This window comes from Rattus rattus, chromosome 2 (genome assembly GCF_011064425.1).
Source record: "Rattus rattus isolate New Zealand chromosome 2, Rrattus_CSIRO_v1, whole genome shotgun sequence".
Taxonomy (NCBI): domain Eukaryota; kingdom Metazoa; phylum Chordata; class Mammalia; order Rodentia; family Muridae; genus Rattus; species Rattus rattus.
The window spans coordinates 102,758,202-102,780,293 of NC_046155.1; the positions used below are offsets into that span (position 1 = coordinate 102,758,202).

The 22,092-nt window shown below is 38.4% G+C and overlaps 2 protein-coding genes across 2 annotated transcripts; both read right to left on the bottom strand.

Moving 5' to 3' along the window:
* Window positions 1-14,241: 14,241 nt before the first annotated feature.
* Window positions 14,242-15,201, bottom strand: LOC116894056 (olfactory receptor 51F1). Its single transcript, XM_032895778.1, has one exon. It carries the CDS (start codon window positions 15,199-15,201, stop codon window positions 14,242-14,244), a length of 960 nt encoding a protein of 319 aa, XP_032751669.1.
* A 5,245-nt stretch (window positions 15,202-20,446) lies between these two features.
* Window positions 20,447-21,094, bottom strand: LOC116893166 (olfactory receptor 52R1-like). The gene has a single exon (XM_032895078.1). It carries the CDS (start codon window positions 21,092-21,094, stop codon window positions 20,447-20,449), a length of 648 nt encoding a protein of 215 aa, XP_032750969.1.
* Between the last annotated feature and the right edge of the window lie 998 nt (window positions 21,095-22,092).

The following is a 22,092-nucleotide window of genomic DNA, read 5'->3' on the forward strand; positions in this document are numbered from 1 at the left end:
GTCTCTGTACCAACACCCTACAGTTTATCACTATTGCTGTACAGTAGAGCTTGAGGTCAGAGATGGTGATTTCCCCCAGAAGTTCTTTTATTATTAAGAGTTTTAGGGGTTGGGGATTTAGCTCAGTGGTAGAGCGCTTGCCTAGGAAGCGCAAGGCCCTGGGTTCGGTCCCCAGCTCCGAAAAAAAAAAAAGAGTTTTAGCTAACCTTGGTTTTTGTTTTTCCATATGAAATTTAGAATTGCTCTTTCCATGTCTTTGAAGAATTGAGTTGGAATTTTGATGGGGATTGCATTGAATCTGTAGATTACTTTTGGCAGGAAGACCATATTTACTATGTTAATCCTATCAATTTGTGAGCATAGAGATCTCTCTATTTTCTGAGGTCTTCTTCAATTTCTTTCTTGAGAAACTTGAAGTTCTTGTCATACAGATCTTTCACTTGTTTGGTTAGAGTTACCACAAGATATTTTATATTATTTGTGACTATTGTGAAGAGTGTTGTTTCCCTATTTTCTTTCTCAGACTATTTATCATTTGTATAAAGGAAGGCTATTGATTTGTTTGTGTTAATGTTATATCCAGCCACTTTGCTGAAGTTATTAGTTGTAAAAATTCTGTTAGAATTTTTTGGGCTACCTATGTGTATACATATCATACATATACCATCTCCAAATATTAATAGCTTCACTTCTTTGCCAATTTGTATCCCCCCATCTCCTTTTGTTGTCTTACTTCTCTAAGTTTAAATTTTGAGTACTATATTGAATGGACATTCTTGTCTTGTTCCTGGTTTTAGTGAATTTCTTCAAGTATCTCTTCATTTAATTTGATATTGGCTGTTGGTTTGCTGTATATGGCTTTTATTATGTTTAGGTATGGATCTTGAATTCCAAATCGGCAACCTACAAATTGGGAAAAAAATCTTCACTAACCCCACATCCAATAGAGAGCTAATATCCAAGACATATAAAGAACTCAAGAAACTAACCTTCAAAAAAAAAACCACAAACAAACAAACAAAAAAAAACCCAAACAACCTAACCAAAAAATGGGATACAGAGTGAAACAGGGAATTCACAACAGAGGAATCTTGAATGGCTGAGAAGCAATTAAATAAATGTTCAAAGTTCATAGTGATCAGAGAAATGCAAATCAAAATGACTTTGAGATTCCACCTTATACCAATCTGAATACCTAAGATCAAAACTCAGGTAATAGCACATGTTCTCAAGGATGTGGAGAAAGAGGAACACTCCTCCATTCTTCGTGGGATTGCAAACTGGTACAACTATTCTGGAAATCAATCTGGAAGAAAATTGGAGATGGATCTACCTGAAGACCCAGCAGTACTACTCTTGGGAATATATCCAAAAAATGCTCCACCATACCAAAGGAGCACATTCATAGCACAAACAACCCAGATGTCTCACAATGGAAGAATGGATACCGAAACTGTGGTTCATTTACACAATGCAATACTACTCAGCTATTAAGAACAAGGACAGCATGAATTTTGCAGGCAAATGAATGAATCTAGAAAATATCATCCTGAGTGAGGTAACTCAAACCCCAAAAGGACATACACGGTATGTACTTACTAATAAGTGGATATTAGCCCAAAGTACAGAATACCCAGGATACAGTCCACAGACTCAAGAGGGTTAATAAGCTGAAAGGGCCAAATGAGGATGAATTAATCCCACTTGGGAGGGAGAAAAAAGCAATCACCATGGGGACAGAGGGAGGGAGGGACCTAGGTGGGAGAGGGTACAGGGAGGAGAAAAGGATACTATGATCAGGTATTGGGGGGTCGAGTCAGGAGAGAAACCCTATGGGCCAGCAGAATGAATGGACATATGCAACCCCAAGGGGTGGGAGGTGGAGGGACCCTCTAAATGTACCAGAGACCTAGGAGGTGAGAGACTCCCAGGACTCAAAGGGACCTTAGATGAAATGACTAACAGTGGAGAGAGGGAACTTGTAGAATCCACCTCCAGTAGAAAGACAAGGCATCAAGTGGAGGCATGATGTTGCCATCCCACAGTCAACAACTCTGACCCATGTAAGGGGAGGTGCTGATACTAAGGTTTAGTTTCCTAATTTGTTCTTGATTTGTTACTAAAGAAGGCCAGGAGCCAATTTCTGGATGGAAGGTATATGCAGGACCCTTTTTCCCCAAGAGGAAAATGAGGCGGTGAAAGAGAGAGGGACTTTTTCTGCTATGCTTTGGAAAGGGTAGAAAGCAGCAGTCATGTAAGGTCTTGGGGCAGCTAGGGGCTTCAGCCTCCACTAAGGGCAGTGGCCGAGGATGTTGGTGGGGGCTGACTGATAAGTTTATGGTAGGAGGAGAAATGGAGATAATAACTGACGAAAGCATACCTTTCCTGACAGGAGATTCTGTGCCCAACAATTGTGCCTAGCCTGCAGCAAGTTCTAAAATAATGAAGCTGTCTGTGTGTCCTTTATCCTTGGATTCTATGGCCTCCAGAGTGGGCTGGTAATGCTACCACTCACTGTGGAGCAAAGGTGGGCAGAGAGAGAAGCCCTGTTGGGTTTTGATCGAGCTAAGCAGGACGGAGCAAAAGGGAGCCAGGAGGGTCTGGTAGCAAGGTCGCAGCTCCCAGGCTAAGACAGTAGCATGTTTTTTTTTTCCGGAGCTGGGGACCGAACCCAGGGCCTTGTGCTTGCTAGGCAAGAGCTCTACCACTGAGCTAAATCCCCAACCCCGACAGTAGCATGTTTTAACATTACACATAACAGATCCAGAATTGTTCCTGTCTAAAAGAACTGCAGGAACAAAAATGCAGAAGAGACTGAGGAATGGACCCAATTTGGCATCCATCTCAAGGGTAGGCTCCAAGGCCTGATACTATTACTGATGCTATGGTGTGCTTACAGACAGGAGCCTAGCATCACTGTCCTCAGAGAAGCTAAACAAGTAGCTGACTGAGACAGATGCAGATACTTACACCAAACCAATGGACTGAAGTCAGGGACCCCTGTGGTTGAATTAGGGAAAGGCTGGAAGAAGCTAAGTAGAAGGACAATCCCATAGGAAGACCAGCAGTCTCAGCTAACCTGGACCGCTGAGATCTTTCAGACACTGAGCCACCAACCAGACAGTAAACACTAGCAGGTCTCAAGCCCCTGACACATAGACAGCAGAGCACTGCCTGGTCTGGTCTCAGTGGGAGAAGAGGCGCCTAACTCTTGGGAGACATGAGACCCCAGGGAGTCTGGAGGCCTGGTGAGGTTATGGTGAGAACATCCTCTTGGAGACAGGGAGAAAGAGGAATGGGATGAGGAACGGGGTCAGAGGGTGTTCTAGGAAGGGGATAAAGACTGGACTGTAAAAAAATAAAAGTAAAACAAACAAACAAGCAAACAAAAAACAAAAGTAATACTTGCAAACCAAATCTAAGAACACATCCAAAAGATCATTCACCATGATTAAGTATGGTTTATTCCAGAGATGCAGGGATGGTTTAACACATAAACCAAGAAATGTAATCCATCATATCAACAAACTGAAGGACAGAAACATGATATTCTCATTGCATTCAGGAAAGAACAAGACAAAACGGAAGAGATAAATTTCCAAGATTCAGAAGTGAGCAGTACATTAGAGAGACAAAGTTAAGGTTCCCCTGGGACCTTTTCTTTTGATAGAGGAAAGATTTGTTGCCTTGGGAATGTAAGTAAGTAAGTAAGAGACTGCCAGAAGAGATTACTCGAGGGTTTTATACTAATGAAGTTCTGTGCAGTGGGCAGCTAAGAATTTCAAAGTAGTTTTAGGTTATTCTATTCCATCCTGATTGTTCAGTCCAAGCCAAGGAATACCTTTTAATTTACCTTTCAGTACTATCGAGCATGGTGTTTTACAGATTATATACAGTGTCCGTTGAATTAACTTATCCTCACTCTTTTTAAATGTCCTTTTCTTATTGAAAACAATTTAATAAAATATACTTTGATTACATTTCCCCCCTCCTCTGGTCCTCTCCACTCACTCAATTCCTCATCCCTTTTTCTCTTTCTCTTTAAGAACAAGCATGGTTCACTGTTCACAAGGACATTTGCAGCTAAGTTCATAGTAGCTTTATTTGCAATAGTCAGAAACCGGAAACAACCAAGATGTCCTTCAATCAAAGAATGGATAGAGAAAATGTGGTTCATTTACATAACGGAGTATTACTCAGCTATTAAAAACAATATCATGAAACTTTCAGGCAAATGGATGGAACAAAAATGATCATCTTGAATGAGGTAACCCACACCCAGAAGGATAAACAGGGTACGTGCTCACTTATAAATGGACATTAGCCATAAAATAATTAATTGATATAACCATGCTGTGATCCACAGACTCAAAGAAGCTAAATAACAAAAAAGATATTTTAATCCAGAATTTACAGATGTATTCTTGTTCTCAGATTGAGCCTTTTAATAGAGCTCTGAAAACTGGAAGTCCATATCATCTTCCTTTCAATTAGCAAAATATTCAATGTACCACATGAAATCCCATTAGTTGAGATATAAGAAATAAAAAATAATTCTGGTAGTTCCTTACTTGGGGTAGTGAGGTGCTGCTAGTTAGAGAACGATCCCTGAAGGTCTGGCTGCTAGTATTGGGGTGATGTGTTGGGGGAGAGTAGGCAGCTAGCTTAAGTAGTCCCACTGTTGAGAGAAACATCTCAGAGCATCCAAGACCTCTGTGTTACACAAGCAGAAAGCCAGAAACTTCTGCCTTGTGGATGTCTGAAGCTGAGAGAACAGACATCACATCTATAGCATTTGTTTTCTTATCAGAAGAGGAGGATGAGGGCACAGACAACGTCTGGAAACTCTAATGTCAATACAGAGTCTTGTGACTTAGTATCTTCTACGGGTGGACTTTGTGACTTAGAGAGCAAAAGAAACCTTGAGAAGTTGGCTTTTCTTTCGTAACGTGTGATTTCAGTTTAAGATCAACTCGATATTTGCATGGATGAAAATTGAATAAGAAGTGGATGAAGTTAGGGGCTCCTGATAGAGTGGGTTTATAACAAAAGAGTCTGCAGAGATGGAAAAATTAAGCCAAAATGGTAAAATAGGTGAAGTGTGAAACCAAACTCATTCTTTTCCTGTAAAGTGGGATCAGTTTGAATGGTGTGGCAGGAAAGAGTCAAAGGAGACCAGAATAAATCTGCCTTAGCTGGCTAAACAGGGTGACAGCCCCAAAGGGAAATAAGACATGTTATTTTGATCAAATAGGGAAACGCTGGAGGAAGGTAAAGAGGAGGGAACCCCACAGGAGGACCAGCAGTCTCAATTAACCTGCACCCCAAGATCTCTCAGACCCTAGACCACCAACCAGGCAGTATACCAGCTGAGATGAGGCCCCCAACACATATACAGCAGAGGATTCCTGGGTCTGGGTTCTGTCAGAGAAGATGCACCTAACCATCAAGAGACTGGAGGCCCCAGGAAGTTTAGAGGGCTGGTGGGGTGGGAGGGGCGTAGGGATATCCTTGTGGAGACGGAGTCGGGGGATTGGAAGTGGGGAGGAGGTATGGGGTGTGGAACAGTCGGAGGATGGACCAGGAGGGGATTAAAATATGGAGTGTAAAAATAAATTAAAAAAGAAAGAAAGAAAGAAAAGAAGTTTAAACACAGAGACAGGAGAAAAATCGAGAAATGTCTGGTCACTTTTCTGATAGTAAAGTGACTTACTGACAACGGGCAGCACGGAGCACAGAAGGCAAGTTATACTGACTTGGCTTCATTCTTTGAATTTGAAGAACAGATGGGGTTTGTATGCGGTTGGTCCAGAAAGGGATGGTTAGATAACTGCATTTTAACTTTTACATGGAGCAGGTACTAAGGAATAATCAGTGAATGAATAATGAACATTAAGTACTTAATTTCAAGGAATTAATTTTGAATAATGGATTTCTACCACATCCTAGGACAAGGATTACAAAAACAGATTTAATTTACTAATTCTGCATACTATAATTCTTGTAAATTGTCACAGATTAAGAATTACGATGTTCTTAAAATCTAAGTGTTTACATCATCTTCTGTCATTAGCCAGGTTTTAATATTAAATGAGATTCCTAAAACAATAATTGTCAGAATAAACAATTCTTTCATATAACAAGCATGAGAATTTTATGAAGAATCTGAATTATATATAAAGGATTTTTTTGTTTCTTGCCTGGTGACATGAATTTTTAATCTTGATTGCTTTTTAATTGTTGCATTACAGTGTCTGGTTCTGCCCCTGCTGGCCATCGGCAAGGACAAATGACATGACGAAGGCACACACTCTACTTTCGTGAAATTGTTTCATTACTCCTGTGATCAGTGATTTTATAATCCTGGTGGTTTCGGCCTTTAGTAAACTTCTGTCTTCAGCTACTCAACGTAATTCCTAGAATTTTCATCATTGCCTCAAAGACATTTATTACATATCTTCAATAGTGCTTTGACGGATGATGACTTGTTATAAGTGGCATTGGGAATTGCCTTGGCAAAATACTTCCTCCTTTTGAACACATTTCAAAAACGTTCACAGTAATAGATAGGCGGTGAGAAAGTTACTGATGTCCTAGACCTGCCACCATGTCCTTCCTGAGCACTGGAAACTTTAAGGGAGGCACATGAATATTGAAACATGGCACATCACTGAACTTCTCTGGATCAGCTCATAGATTCTGTTTCCTTCGTCTGAAGGTTTGGTTGTTTGAACTTCTTTGTTTCTCCTTTTTATGTTCCTCTTGATTTGATAGTCTTGACATTTAAATGTTTCCCTCACTCATCAGGTTATGGATACTAAAGGTCCCAGCTCATCATCATATGGCGAGGTGGCCCCTTTCCTGTGAACTGCCTCTAGAAAATGCTGATGACTTAGAAAGTAAGTGAAGCGCACTCCTGGACAGCACAGGACACCCTCACTGTGGTTTGACTTGAAGACAGCTAGTGACCTTGAGTAATTGCTTAGAACTACACAACAGTTTAAGACTCTATTTTTTTTAAAGGTTTACATATATTTCACATTTTACTAAAAATCAAATTTCATTTATAAATTTTTCAGGGAAAATCTTAATTGAACAATTTTATTTCCAAAGATCTTACATTGAAAACCACACCATTTGCTGTACTCTTTCACTTTTTTGGATTTTTTTTATGTACATTTCAAATATTATTCCCTTTCCCAGTTTTTCATCCATAAGCACCCTATCCCATCTCCCCTTCTCCTTCTTCTGTGAGGGGTGTTCCCCTTCCCCAACCACCCTCCCTTCCCACCCTGACATTCCCCTATACTGGGAGGAGGGATCCAGACTTGTCAGGATGAAGGGCTTCTTCTCCCATCGATGCCCAACAAGGCCATGCTCTGCTACATATGCAACTGGAGCCATGGGTCTATCCATGTGTACTCTTTGGATGGTGGTTTGGTCCATAGGATCTTTGCTTGGTTGGCATTGTTGTTCTTATGGGGTTGCAACTCCCCTCAGTTCCTTCAATCCTTTCTCTAACTCCTCCCATGGGGACCCAGTTCTCAGTTCAATGGTTTGTTGCTAGCATTCGCCTTTGTATTTGTCATGCTCTGGCAGAGCCTCTCTGGAGACAGCTATATCAGGCTCCTGTCAGCATGCTCTTCTTAGCTTCATCAATATTGTCTAGTTTTGGTGGCTGCATATATATGGGTTGGCTCCCCAGGTGGAGCAGGCTTTGAATGGTTAAGGCCCCATTTCTATCAAACTGTCTATATATTATACTATTAATTCATTTTGTGCTACCATGAAGAACTATACCTTTTTGAGCTAATACCTGCTTATTAGTAAGTACCTACCACTTACCTTTTTAAAAATTCAATTATTTTATTTAAATTCCAAATGTTGCCACCTTTTCTGGTTCCCCCTCCCCGAGTTCTTCATCCCACCCCCCTCCTCTGCTTCTGAGAGGGTGCTCCTCCACCCACCCACACATTCCAACCCACCCACTTACCCACCTCCACCTCACCCCCCCACCCCCAGCATTCTCCTTCCCTGGGGCATTAAGCCTCTACAAGATTAGTACTCCATTGTGTAAATGAGCCACATTTTCTGTATCCATTCCTCAGTTGAGGGACATCTCCATTGTTTCCAGCTTCTGGCTATTACAAATAAGGCTGCTATGAACATAGTGGAGCTCATTTCCTTGTAGTATGGTGGAGCACCTTTTGCATCTTTTAAGACCCAAAATCATGATTCAGTGAAGAGAAAATATTAGTCACCTATAGCAATCCTATTAGTTAAAAATAGATTAACAAAGAAGCAAAATTCAGAAAGTTATTGACTTTTTTGCTTCCTTGAAGCTAGACGCATACATGCTTCCTTTGCCTGATAGCTTGGAGTGACTCCGGTCTTTAAATTGTAACATTCCATTAACTGTGAAATAAAAAGAAAAGGTTTGAGTGCTTATCATAATAGTAGTTAACATGATACTAAAGTATGTGTTTTCATAAATTTTGTGTATTAGGTAAGCAAGCTTTATAATCCTGAATTTTTTCTTTCATTTTCTTTTTTGTATGTCTTTCTTCCTTTCTTCTTTCCTTTCCTTTCCTTTCCCTTCCTTCCTTCCTTCCTGTCTGCCTTTCTTTCTTTCTTTCTTTCTTTCTTTCTTTCTTTCTTTCTTTCTTTCTTTCTTTCTCTTTTCTTTTCCTTTTCCTTTCTTTCTTTCTTTCTCTTTCTTCCTTCTTCCTTCCTTTTCTTTCTTTCTTTCTTTCTTTCTTTCTTTCTTTCTTTTCTTTTTTCTTTTCCTTCCTTCCTTTTCCTTCCTTCCTTCCTTCCTTCCTTTCTTTCTTTCTTTCTTTCTTTCTTTTCTTTCTTTCTTTCTTTCTTTCTTTCTGGTTACTATCCTTACCAGGTTTCATCATGCCTACATAAACAAGAACAAAATTAATTTTCCTTGCTGGATTATGGGGGGATAATCTAATGTTCAGTTTTAGTTTAAAATTTCTAGGAAGCTGCTGTGTGGATTGATATTTACGGACTCAACCCATCTCCCTTTTCTCTATTCCCAAAAGCTCATTTAAAATGGAATTGGACTTTTCTCAACTTCTTACAGTCTCCTACGGTCTTGTTTCTTCTCCCTACATTTTCCCTATGCCTGCACTCTCTCTTACCAGATGTCACTGAGAGAGGTTACTTGTCTTCACATAAACTATCAGCAATAAGAGATGTGGACACATGTAAACTTAGAGATGTTATACAAACAACCAAAAAGCTGCATTTACTTTCTGAGATATCTGATGGGGAGAAAACGTCAGGTATCAGTTCACTGGGCAGGATCCAGGTACCATATAAATAGCATTCCCCAGATGAACTCCCTCCCAGGCATCTCTGTAAGTCATCGTAAGCCTGATAGAGTTGAGTGATGTTCACTAAAAGGATATCACAGCACATATTTTACACCAAAGGGGAAGGAAAAGTTGGTACAGTGAAGACAGCTCCACCCGACACATGGGATGTTTGTGCACTTTACATAAATATTCTTCACTTATGATCTCATTCCTTTTTGTGCATTAGAAAACTTGTTAGAGCAAACAGAAAGAAGTGAACGCTCATAAAATCTTGCATGAGATTTTAAATGTTATCTATTTTTAAAAAATTGAAATTAATTACATCATTTCTCCATTTCCTCTAAGTTACAAACTCAGGAAGAAACAGGGAAGAGCCAAAACAAGAAAACCTGAGTCCTTAATAATTTCTCAGTAATTTCTGAGATAATTATAATTGCCTTTCTGAGCATCTGTTATATTTCTGGTCTTAATCCACTTTTTGTTGTTTTAATGAAAGCATTTAGTTTAATTTAGTAAACATATCAAATGTTTCTTAAGCACTCCTATTTTGTAGCACTTGACATAGTAGTGAAGAAAACATTCACACTAACCTCATTGATATTAGTTTGTGTATGGATCTGAGGCATAAATAGAACATAAAAATAGGATGGAAGAAACGCAGATGTGTGTGTGTGTGTGTGTGTGTGTGTGTGTGTGTGTGTGTGTGTGTGTTAAAGGCAGAATTATAATATGGTGCATATGACTGGCTTCCAGAAAGCAAGGATGAGCAAAGGTGGGGTCAGATATAGGCTAGACAGACAACTTTCCTTAAGCTTTATATTCAAGTGATAGAAAATAGCATAAAGGTTAAACATCAGGAAAAGCTCGCAAATCTATTGCAGCTTGAAAAGTCATTGTCACTCTTTGGATAACTGATTCAGAAGCAATAGGTTGAACACCAACAGGAGTATGAAGCATCTTTATCATTATTTTGAATACATGTCATCTGAGGCTCTTTTTGTTATAGAAAAAAGTTAAGCCTTCATAGACACATAGAATATATGCTTTGAAAATTAAGTAAAGCCTTGAGAACTGGGATCTATTTCTACTTGTTTTGCATGTGCATAAATATTGCTGTGGCTTATAGGTCTGACTGGGACCCTTGCATGCAAGCCAGCTGGTTCAATAACAAAAGATGCTCAAGTTCCTATGGACCCTTCTCTATTCTTTCATAATTACTTGGAATTAGTATCCTGTTGCTTTTGAACTCTTAGCTTTGAGTAGCAATTGCCTTATACTTCTAGCTTCTTCAAGCCACAAAGTTCTTGTTCTCTCCTTTCATGGTCATCTTTCTACGTTCATCATCTTCCCCCATACACCAATTTAAATCTAAGTTCTGCCTATGAGAGAAAACAAGTTATTTATATTTCTGAATCTGACTTATTAAAAACAATGATCTCCAGGCCCTTGATTTTCCTGCAAATGTCAGAGTCTCATTTTTTGTTATAGCTGAATAAAATTCCACTATGCACATATACATTGTTTTCTTTATCAATCAATTAATCAATGAATATCTAAGCTTGTCCCAATTTTTAGCTATCACGAGTAGTGCAGCAATAAGCATGACCTCGTAAATATGTCTGTAATATGTTAAATAAGAGTCTTCAGTGAATATAGGTAAGATGACATTGCAATAAGACTAGTCACAAACTCTCATATTGAGGCTGGAGCTGGCAAATGGCAACCTGGTAGGAGGTAAAAGACCCCATGAATGGGCAAAATCATGAGAGACACCCTCCACTTCTGGTATCAGGAGTCTCAAAAGAACATCAAAGTATGATGTATATGCAGAGGACCTAGCTCCGACCAGTACAGGGTCCGTGTTTGTCTCTTCAGTCTTTGTGAGACCCTATGAGCCCTGCTTAGTTGATTTTGTGGGTCATGTTCTCCAGGTATCCTCAACCCCTCTGGGTCCTACAATCCTCCTGCACCATCCTTTTGTGGTGGTACTGTGTCAGACTAATGTTTGACTGTAGGTTTCTGGATCTGTTCCCATCAGTTCCTGGATGATGTCTCTCTGGATGGTGTCTCACTGATGACAGCTAGGCTTAGCAATGATCTTTGCGTATGGTAGAATATCATCGACTCTTTTTTCTTTGTCAGTCATGTTTGGTTCTATTCTGCATCTCAGGACTGTCATTCCTCTGGTTCCTAGACATCTAGACAGTGTCAGGTATGGGCTCCCTCTTGTGGCATGGGATTCTAACTAGTATTTGCACCTTTTTTTGGTCACCATCTGACTGGCAGAAGATGGAGTCTGAAGGCATTTTTCATTTGTGTTTCTCTGATGGCTAAGGATACAGAACCCTGGCAGGTTCATTAATTTGACACTTGTGCTTATTTTAAGAGCTGTCTGTTTACCTCATTAGCTCTTTATGATTTGGGGAAAATGTTTAACATTTGCACTTTCTACATTCTGCTTGTCAGTCTCTGTGTGATGTGCAGTTTGTAACATTTTTCACTGTCCCAACACTTTAGCAATCAGTTAGTTTGCTGTGCAGAAGTTTTTAGCTTCATGTGATAATGTTAGTTAGTATTTAGGAATGCTTCCTATACCAATGGAGTTTTTTTCAAAACAGAGGGTGCTTCTGTCTTGATGTATTTTCTTTGTATTTGAAATACAGGTTTCAACATTTCAGATTTTATATTGTTTTTTAACCATTTATATTATTTTTCAGAAACAGTGGATTTATTTTAATTTTTCCATGTGATACCCTAATGTAACAGCCAATTTCTGCTGTATTGCATTCATCAGCTCCTCCTCCAACACCTATGACTTGTCTTACTTCTGCAGGTTTCATAAGAGCAAAGTTTTCTACTTTTTGTGTGGCTACCATTTTAGAACAGTGTATGGCATAGAAGAATAATATTGGGCATTTAGAAAACAGTTGATGGAGTTCTGCAGGGCAGGTAGGTACCAAGTCAGATAGCTTCTGTGGGTGTCCAAGCTAGTGTGGGTATTTGGGAAAAGTCTTACCTGTGTCCTTGGTTACTGTGAGCAGAGCCTGAAGTGGAAGGATGGGGTTACCAACCCACAGTCAAAATTTCTGACCCTGAATTGTTCCTGTCTAAAAGAATTGCAGGGGCAAAGTTTGAAACTGAAGGAAAGGTTGTCCAGTGACTGGCCCAACTTGGGATCCATCTCAAGGGAGGCACCAAGACTTGTGACTATTACTGATGCTATGATGTGCTTACAGACAGGAGCCTAGCATGACTGCCCTCTGAGGGGTCTTACAAGCAGCTGACTGAGACAGATGCAGATAACTATACCCAACCATTGGATTGAAGTTTAATTAGGGGAAGGATTGAAGAGGAGGGCAACCCCACAGGAAGACCAACAGTATCTATTAACCTGAATCCTAGGGAGCTCCTAGAGACTGAACCACCAACCAGGTAGCATACAAGGTCTGGTCCAAGGCCCCAGCACATATATAGCAGAGAATTGCCTAGTCTGGTCTCAGTGGAAGAAGAGCCTAGTCCTTGAGAGACTTGAGGTCCCAGGGGAGGTGGAAGACTGATACAGGGTAGGGGCAAGAGGAAGAGGAGGAATGGGATGAAAAACTGTGGGAGGAGGGTTTGGGAGAAGGGCAATAAATGTAAATAAATAAAATAATTAAAGGAAAACAGTGTAACTTCACTGAGTTCAGAGGAATTTCTGTGTTTTCTTTATCTCAAGGCCTATTTCTATGGCCTTGATTTTAAAATTTGATAAGACCTATGATTTTAAAATTTATATTCCCTCATGAATATTGTACATATCACAGTTACATTCTTCTATAGAATTGTATCTGAAATATCTTCTCGATGTGTCCTTGGAAGTCCTTACATTTCAGGGTCAGGGAAAGCTGGGTGAAGTCCTACTGTTTAGCTATCAGCCACAACACCATTAAATGCATTATTTTAATGTTTGCCCATCTTTATGTTTATTGAACAGAAAGGTGTATGTTTATTAATCCTTTAATTTCTATTACTCCATGCAAAGTAAAAAAGCATAGTAATATGAACATGTTGATTTTGCTTTGATTTGATGATAACAACATGTATTGTATTAAATTCTTAATCAACCATTTTTCATTATATAGACTATTGTAATGTAAATTTGTAAAGAACCATTAAGAAACAAAGCAACAACCTCTGCTCTAAGATTCCTTGCATTTTATGTGATGGCCTTTTCTAGACCCAGAGTTCCCATTTATTTATTAAATTTAGAAACATATATCCCTAATTTCCAAAAAATTCTTTTGACTATTACTTGTCAAACCATTTACTCTTGTCATGTGTGCCATGTATTGTCTCTGTATACAATAAGCTAAGTAGTTTTGAAAAAGCTATGAAACATTTACAACCAAGGAATGGATTCACAGTGATGCAAACTTTACTTCTTGCCATGGAGTGTGTCTCCCCTGGAAACATTTAGCAGAGTGTATAACACAGAGCATGGTATCTAGGATATGGAAATCATACACCAAAATATCAACTCGCATCCATATCAAATGTGTTGCTTAATGTCTCTAGACCTTCATTTAAACAACAATGTATATTTTAGTTGCATTGTAAACAGATACACATTTTGTTGTGCTATTTTGAAGGATAGGGAGAATGTGCCTTGTGAGACATTTGAGAAAACCTAGCACAAAACAATCAGGAAATGTCAGTTACTTTGAGCATAGTTTTATTTCTTCATCACTAGTTCTTACATTTCCCTGATTAGACTTTAAAACTCATGCAAAGTGTAGCACATTGTAAACAGAAAGCATCTAAATATTCATTAATCCTTGTTAAATAAATTAAAAACTTGAAAACTCACACATCAAATGGGGCATTGTTTTTGGAGCATGAAAACCACAGCAGGATTTTCAACAGTATTCTGTGTTTATTTTGCAAAGAGCAAGCTAAGCACAGCCTTTCTGATTTGCTTTGTTTTCACACTATAGATGATGGGGTTGAGCACAGGAGGTAAAAGAAGGTAAACATTGGCCATCATTGCATGGACTACTTTGGGCGCTGAGCGACCGTAGCGATGCACCAGAGACAGGCTAAACATCGGGATGTAGAAAACAGCAACTGCTCCAATGTGGGACACACAGGTGCTGAAGGCCTTGTGCCGTCCTTCAGAGGAGGCAATAGTGAGGACAGAGCGAATGATCAGAACATAAGACAAGACAATGCATGGAGTATCTACCCCTGTGGTCAGAATGAGATCAACTAGTCCACAGATGCTATTGGCCCGAGTGTCTGAACATGCTAACTTTATCACATCTGGATGATAACAGTAGGAGTGGGAAAGGGCCTTCCTTTTACAAAAAGAGACAGGTTTAAGGAGCAAAAGTAGAGGAACTATTAATAGTAGAGTACGCATCATCACTAGGAAACCCATCTGAATGATTCTAGAGTTAGTAAGAATTGTAGTATATCTAAGGGGGTTGCAAATTGCTACATAACGGTCAAAAGCCATAGCCACTAGTACCCCTGATTCTATAAATGTAAATCCATGGAGAAAAAACATCTGAACAATACATAAATCTAGACTGATTTCATTTGCATGAAACCACAGGATTCTCAAGGTGGTTGACATTGTAGAAATAGTCAAACCCAGGTCAGTGGCAGAGAGCATAGAGAGGAAATAGTACATCGGTTCATGCAGACTGTGCTGGGTCACAATGATAAAGAGGATCATGCTGTTGCCAGAGAGGGCAGTGGCATAAAGACAACAGAAAGGGATGGAGATCCAGCCATGAGCAGACTCTAAGCCAGGAATGCCAGTCAGCAAGAAGGTTGTCAATTTCGATGTGAAGTTGCTTAGGAATTCCCTATTGTCCTGCATTTGTAGCATTTGCCTTTACAATGCTCACATCCTAAGAAGTAACAAATTGTACCATTAAGAAAAAGTATTTAGACAATTTTTGATAAGAAAAACTACTCTAGACATATATTTTGTTGCCTAGAAAAATTTATTCTAGTGATTATAATTAGAGACATTTAGAATTTATTTTTGCTGTTAAACCAATATATTCACATAAATGTACATTTATATATTTATTTTTATATTAATAGATTTTTAAGTTTCACCAGATTGTGTGCATAAATTCATTTCTAGGATTGTAAAAATAGGAATGTTTCAATGTGGAAGAGTCACTAGAACACAGGAAAACAGGCACAAATTTATTTTTAATATGTCTGGTTTAAAGTGAGCAAGAGAAGCCTACTTAAAGATATTCATGGGTTTGGAATGGACCTTCATGTATGACTCTCTAGACATAGATTTCTAGGAATAATATTTTTAAGCCCACAGAATGGGTGAACAGCCAAGGAGAGCGGGTTACTAAAAGAAAATAATGAACACAGAGTACTGTGCAAGTTTAGGAGAATGTGAATGATTTATGAGAACTATAGTAAAGAGATCCTGGTATCCTCTTGTGTATATGTTTATAACAGTATTTAATTGCTTGAGTAGCCAACTTAGCAAGTATTGAAACATTCAAAGGGAGTTTAGAGTAGTTGTTGATACTGGGACAGGCAGGTACACTTGCTAACTGAAACTCACAACTAGTGGGAGTGGATTAGGGAATGGATGGAGAAATTGTGGTGGTGATATAGTTTGTTTCATTTTCAGAAACTTAGCAGTTAAGGCAAACTGTTAAAGATAGAGTGTGACTAAAGTAGGTTATAAGAGACATGGGAGTGTTTGGACAGGGGGAGAATTTAGACAAATATATAAATTTATAAACTGCAATTATAGATACAGTAAATCATCATGAATTTTAGATAATGAATGAGAGGATTTAGTTAATAAATAGAAGTTTGAAAGCATCAGGTGATTGAGCTCAGCACAGGAGAGTAAGTAGATCTCAGAAAGATAAGGTTAAGCATTTTCATTAACTCTAGGGTGTCTCAAGTAGTAGGTTGATGGAAAGCCATTCCACAGAACTTTCATCCAATACCTATAATTCTCTCAGGGAATTATAAAGAGTAGATTTTGCTCCTTTCCAAAATGTGTAGAGTGATGGATGCTGGCTTGAAGATAAAATCAAAGATAAAGTTAATCAGGCAGTTGATTATACATGCATAACTGTTTTAAGGCCCTGTTCTCTTAAAATTATACTTTATATAATTAATTTCTAGGATGATAAAAAAATCAAATAGTAGCAATATTCCTTACCATGTTAAGGTTGTCAGTCAAATTTTGCAGGAATTACTTTTATGCTAATAAATATCTTTTAATGTGTTTTACTAACTTTTTTGTGCTATTTTGGTCTTTTGGTAAATCTCAAATTTCATGAATTTTAACTCTGTCTGAGAGGAATTAATGCAATATACAGCTACAAACTGCTATTATACGATACCAACATAGGGTAGAATACATGATTACCTAAATTTTCTATGAGCCTATTTGAATAGTTTTGTGTAGGTAATAAATATATACAAAGACACCACAATGAGCATCCAAGTTGAACTTACCAGAGCCTTCTGGAAACAGGAACTTCCTATGTCTTTGTTAGCAGAGATAGAACAGGCTATCATGCTGGGACCTATGGACTGTTTAGTAAGTTTGAAGTGAACTGTGGGGTTATATGCAAGATGAGGTCTCTGGGGAAAATGACGAAGAACAAGCAATGTATTTAAAAATGGAAGGCATCACCATTGAGTCCCAAAAGATTTTAAGCTAATAACTCAAATAAACTCAAATAAGTGGTCCCAGGAGTCCTGAATGGTAACCAAAGGAAACAAAAGAATTCATACACAGTTGGCTCTCTTTAGTGATGTGCTATTTCTTATGCATTCTGTCATACTCAGTGTGAATTTATATGTGCATCATTGTGCCTACAAAAATATCCGTTTTCGTGTAGGTATCCATCATCAACTTGGGCTCAACAATATCTGCTCACTTCTGTGATGATCTCAGAGTCTTGTGGGGAAGAATGCTATCTAGATATCCAATTTATGACTTAGTACTCTTATTCTCTGAATGCTGTCAAATTTTGGCTTTCTTTTAATTTAAGTCTAATACAAGTATAAACATTTCTGAGGAGAGGTGATGGATGCCCTAACCTATGAGAATAGTGATAATAATTAGGAGTTATTTTAATACTATAGCCACTAGCAGAATAGTAGGTTCTCCTGGGACCTATGTATACCTACCCCAGGTTCTTGGACCCAATATGCTGGTAGGCATGATTCTATCTAGTATAGGGGACCTTACATATGATCAGAAAGCAGTCATTTACTCCCATAGCATTGAACCCCTCTTGCACTAGTGGGCACAGCTTGTTAAGTTGGTCATTGTTGTTGCTCATAAAGTGCACAGAACAGTAAGATTGTGTTTAGCATCTTCTAGATCAATGAAAGCTAGCCAGGAGGAATAAAACTTTAAGATCAGAAATCATTGATTTCTCTGTGTTTCATGACTCAGATAAGTGGTGTCTTCAGCAATAGAGTGTGATAGATGATATGTGTAAAAAGCTGTGGAGCACAATGTAATACTTTAATACATGTATACAAGGTGTGAGATCGGGGCCTCATGTATATTTTACACACCAGACATTAATCAGTTTGTGTAAAAACTTCTATTTATTTTGCTGTTTTTGTGTTTTGATTAAAGAATAAGAATAAAATAGAACAGTCACTGTCACTAAGGTAAAATTATGACCATTCATTCATATGTTTATGCTTTTAAGCTGTATATACACTTATATGCAAAGGCACCCAGTTCATAAAAAATTCAAATTATAAAGGGAATATAGATAACAAATAAAAACAATTGTGGAATTATGTCCTTGATGGGCCCTAATACAACAGTGCCCTACTGTCCAGCTTCTAGGCCTTCACTAATATTTACCCATATAATTAAGAAAAACTATTTTATAAACATTTTTATTAGTCTGTTTCCTGGGCAAATTGGTTGCTAAATGCCTTGTTGGCTAAGCTCAATTGTCTTTGGGATGGGGATAGAACCTGATTGACTTGTTCACTTCATCTGTTATCCTAAGGGAAGAATGAGAAAGAAATGGACACTCTCACTCTTTGTGGTCACAAGTGGATATGATAAGAATATAATCTTTACTAAAGTGGGATAGCTATCAAAATGAATGAATAAATAAATAAATAAATATATACACACAAACACACACACATTATATATCTACATCTATCTATCTATCTATCTATCTATCTATCTATATATATATATATATATATATAGAGAGAGAGAGAGAGAGAGGTTAACCCTCCAGGAATCTATGTGCTCATTACAGTTCCATCACAGTGACAAATTTATAAAGAAAAAAGTTAAGAGAAGGAGGGCTTACTTGATCCTTATTATCAGGTCCCATTGAATTTGGTGGAGAATAGCATCTTACCAACTGGTGAACAGGAAGTAGAAAAGGAAAGACAAAGGACCAAGTAGAATGGAAGTAGGAAGAGACCGAGGAAGGACACTAGCTGCAAGGATAGGATCCCAGTGACTGACTTAGCTCACCATGTTTTACATGTAAAGTACTACTACCAACTGGAGAACAGGCCTTGGACACCTGAGCCTGCGGGTAACATTTCATATTCAAAATAAATCTGGAAGGGGGTCATCTCCAACTTACTGAGCTGGGATTATAGGTTTTATTTTGACATCCATAGATAACCATGAGTGTAAAGATTATCCTTGTAGTTATTTATTGTATATAAATTTGCTTGCTAATTTCTATGGGCCAACTGACTCATAGTCCATTTAATTATAATGCTATGAAATTAGTGTACTGTGCTATCTTAACATTAGTAGAAATGATAGAAGAAATGAGTAATTATCCAAAATGAAAGCTAGCCAGATTTAAATTATCAGTCTTCATAATGATTAACACAGTTCCACTGGCGTGTGTGTGTGTGTGTGTGTGTATTCAATCACGGTTGAATATAGTTTTAGTGTCATGTATTGTAGGTATGGATACTGAATTGAGATCTTCTCACTTAATCGGTAGTATCAATCAAAATGATATGATATGCTTACTATCTAACACATAGATGTAAACATTACTGTGAAATGTAGAAGCAAAATGAATTTTCCACTTTTTTCTTTTTCATACAGACTAGTAATTCTAGCTTTTATATACTGACTCAAAGTAATGCTTAGCAGTGTAATTTTAGATTTCTTCATCTTCAATTAAAATAAATGTGTTAATCATTCCTTCAAAGTCTAGAATGTGAATTTTTATATGCATTGTTCTAAGAAAAAGTTTGCGTCTAGTAAAACTATGATAAAGTAAATACATTAAAGCACAGTATTCAAACTGATGCCCCTTCATGTGGAAGATCTCTGAGGCTTGGTCTGGAAGGGCATGAGGAGCACTTACTAGGTAATCTTGCAGAAATATCTTTGGATGAAATTCGTGTCATTTGGTCTTCTTGTGGGATTCCTAACAGAAGAAGTAGGGGCTGTTTCAGATGCTTTTGCCTACTAATGGGACCTATTTCCTTCTACTGGGTTGCCTTATCCAGCCTTAATATGAGGGGAGGTACCTAGTCTTATTGTATCTTGATATGATATGTTGATTGTTATTCCTGGGAGGTCTACCAGGTTTTGGAGGGAAACTGAGAAGAAGGGATGCGGAAGAAATGTGGGGGTTGGGAGAGTGACTGAAAGGAGATGAGGGAAGGGAAATTATGGTTACATATGAGAGAATACAAACTGTAAAACAGGTGGTGTAAGGAGGGCTGGCTGTAAGTGCCGATGGCACAAGTCAGGGAGGTTATTAGTATCACAGCTTCTGGCTTGCACACCCCTCAGAGTAGGTAGCTAAAAACAGGACAGTTAAGAGTATCAGATATGCAGATAACAGAGAGCTCAAAACCACTTCAGTGTCCTCTTTTGTAAGTTGCATACAGGTACCATAAGCAAAGCATTTTGCATCCAAATGTCTGGAGCTTCTGACTACATAGCTCTATAGGGAAACTGTTAGACCCCTGACTCTGGCTTTGGGGACCCTTGGAACCCTGGTGCTAGTCCATTACTGGCCTTGCCAAGCGTAATTCTAATAAGGAACATATGATTATCACTCCTTGTTCTATCCACAGGACCCAAAGGACTTTTGGCCCTATTTAGTTCCCAATAATGGTACAATGGTGAACAGAACTAGGTGGTTAGAGACACAGAATGACAGGAACCACTCTGAGAGTGCAGAAGCTATAGTAATGGGAGGAGGAAGTTTTGAGCATAGCATGTTGGTATAGGAGCAAGAATCTGTACTAAATACCAGGTAGAGTGTCTCCAATTTCAGCACTACCTGTGTAACACCAATTGTCATATTGACAATATCAAATATAACCACAGAAAAGGCCATGAGAACTGGATCATGATCTAATATGTTACATATCTGTATGAGCATAGTCACTTGTTCATAGTAGGTGTAAGAGACAATATGGCTTAGGCAGATGGGCATCCAAGAGAACATGAGTGGGAAGCAGATAGTCACAAGGCAGCACAAGGTCATGGCCATGACCACACCAGACCCCACAGAAGAAAAGGCATGTGTGAAGAACACCTGGATGAGGCAGGCATGACATTCAATCTTATGATTGTGAAACCAGAGTATGGCCAGCATTTTAGGTTGTGTGGAGGAGGACAGGACCAGGTCAGTAGTAGCCAGCACGGCCAGAAAAAGATACATGGGCCCAGGCAGAACATGGTCAATTTGGATTATGTATAGGATGATGATATTTCCAGTCACTGCCACAACATACATGACACAGAAAGGAAAGCAACCCAGAATTGATAGTCTTCTAGTCCTGGGATTCCAAGCAAGATGACAGATGTGGAGTGGGAAGCCAACCTGAGAGAATGTGTCCTATTTTCTGTGTGGTGAAGTTACTCTGCTCTCTGAGGATTAGAACAGCCAAGACGTGGATGATTATTTGTACTTGTGTAATATTGCAATTTTATTCAATAGTAAATTATAGTAAAAATCATCTTTTATAATAAATAGCATTTTATAACATAAAATGACAATACTTATTAGTTCTTGTAACATTTAAAATGTTAGATCATGTCAGAATCAGGGTAATTATTTCCTAAAGCAAAAGATTTTCCTGTAAATAGAATCCATTAAGTGAAAACAAGCATGACAAATTAGTTATAAACAATTTTGTCATTTTCTTTTTGACAACATACTTGGTCTTTCTTTATCTCTGTGCTGAGTCTTTTGGGCAATGGTAGCTCGTGATAGGGAAGAAGAATGAAATAAGGGATCATAGTAATTTATTCTCATATTACCTTTGGTTATTTAGCACAGTTTTCATTTTGATTCTAGCCTAAGGAAAAAAGGAACCATTTCTGTATTTACAATTATACTTAGTGTATTTAATGAAAATCTGAGAACATGAATATCTTATGCTTTGTGAGTAAGCCACTCTTTTTATTTTTTTTTTCTGGTAGTTGAAATGGTGATTTATTAACTTCATAATTTCTTCTGTGTTTATCAGCTAACCTTCTAATATGAAGAAGAACTGTCTCTTCTCCATTTCATTTTATTTTATTTTTTATTTCTTTTATTTTTTTATAGTCAAGTTGCTACCCTCCTCCTGGTCCGCCCTCCCACAGTTCCACATCCCATTCCTCCTCACTCCTGTTTCTAAGAGGATGTCCCCACCCACCACGCCTCCCTACTCTCTGGGGCTCATGTCTCTAGAAGGTTAGACACATCTTTCACTGAGGCCAGAGGAGTTAATCCTCTGCTGTATGTAT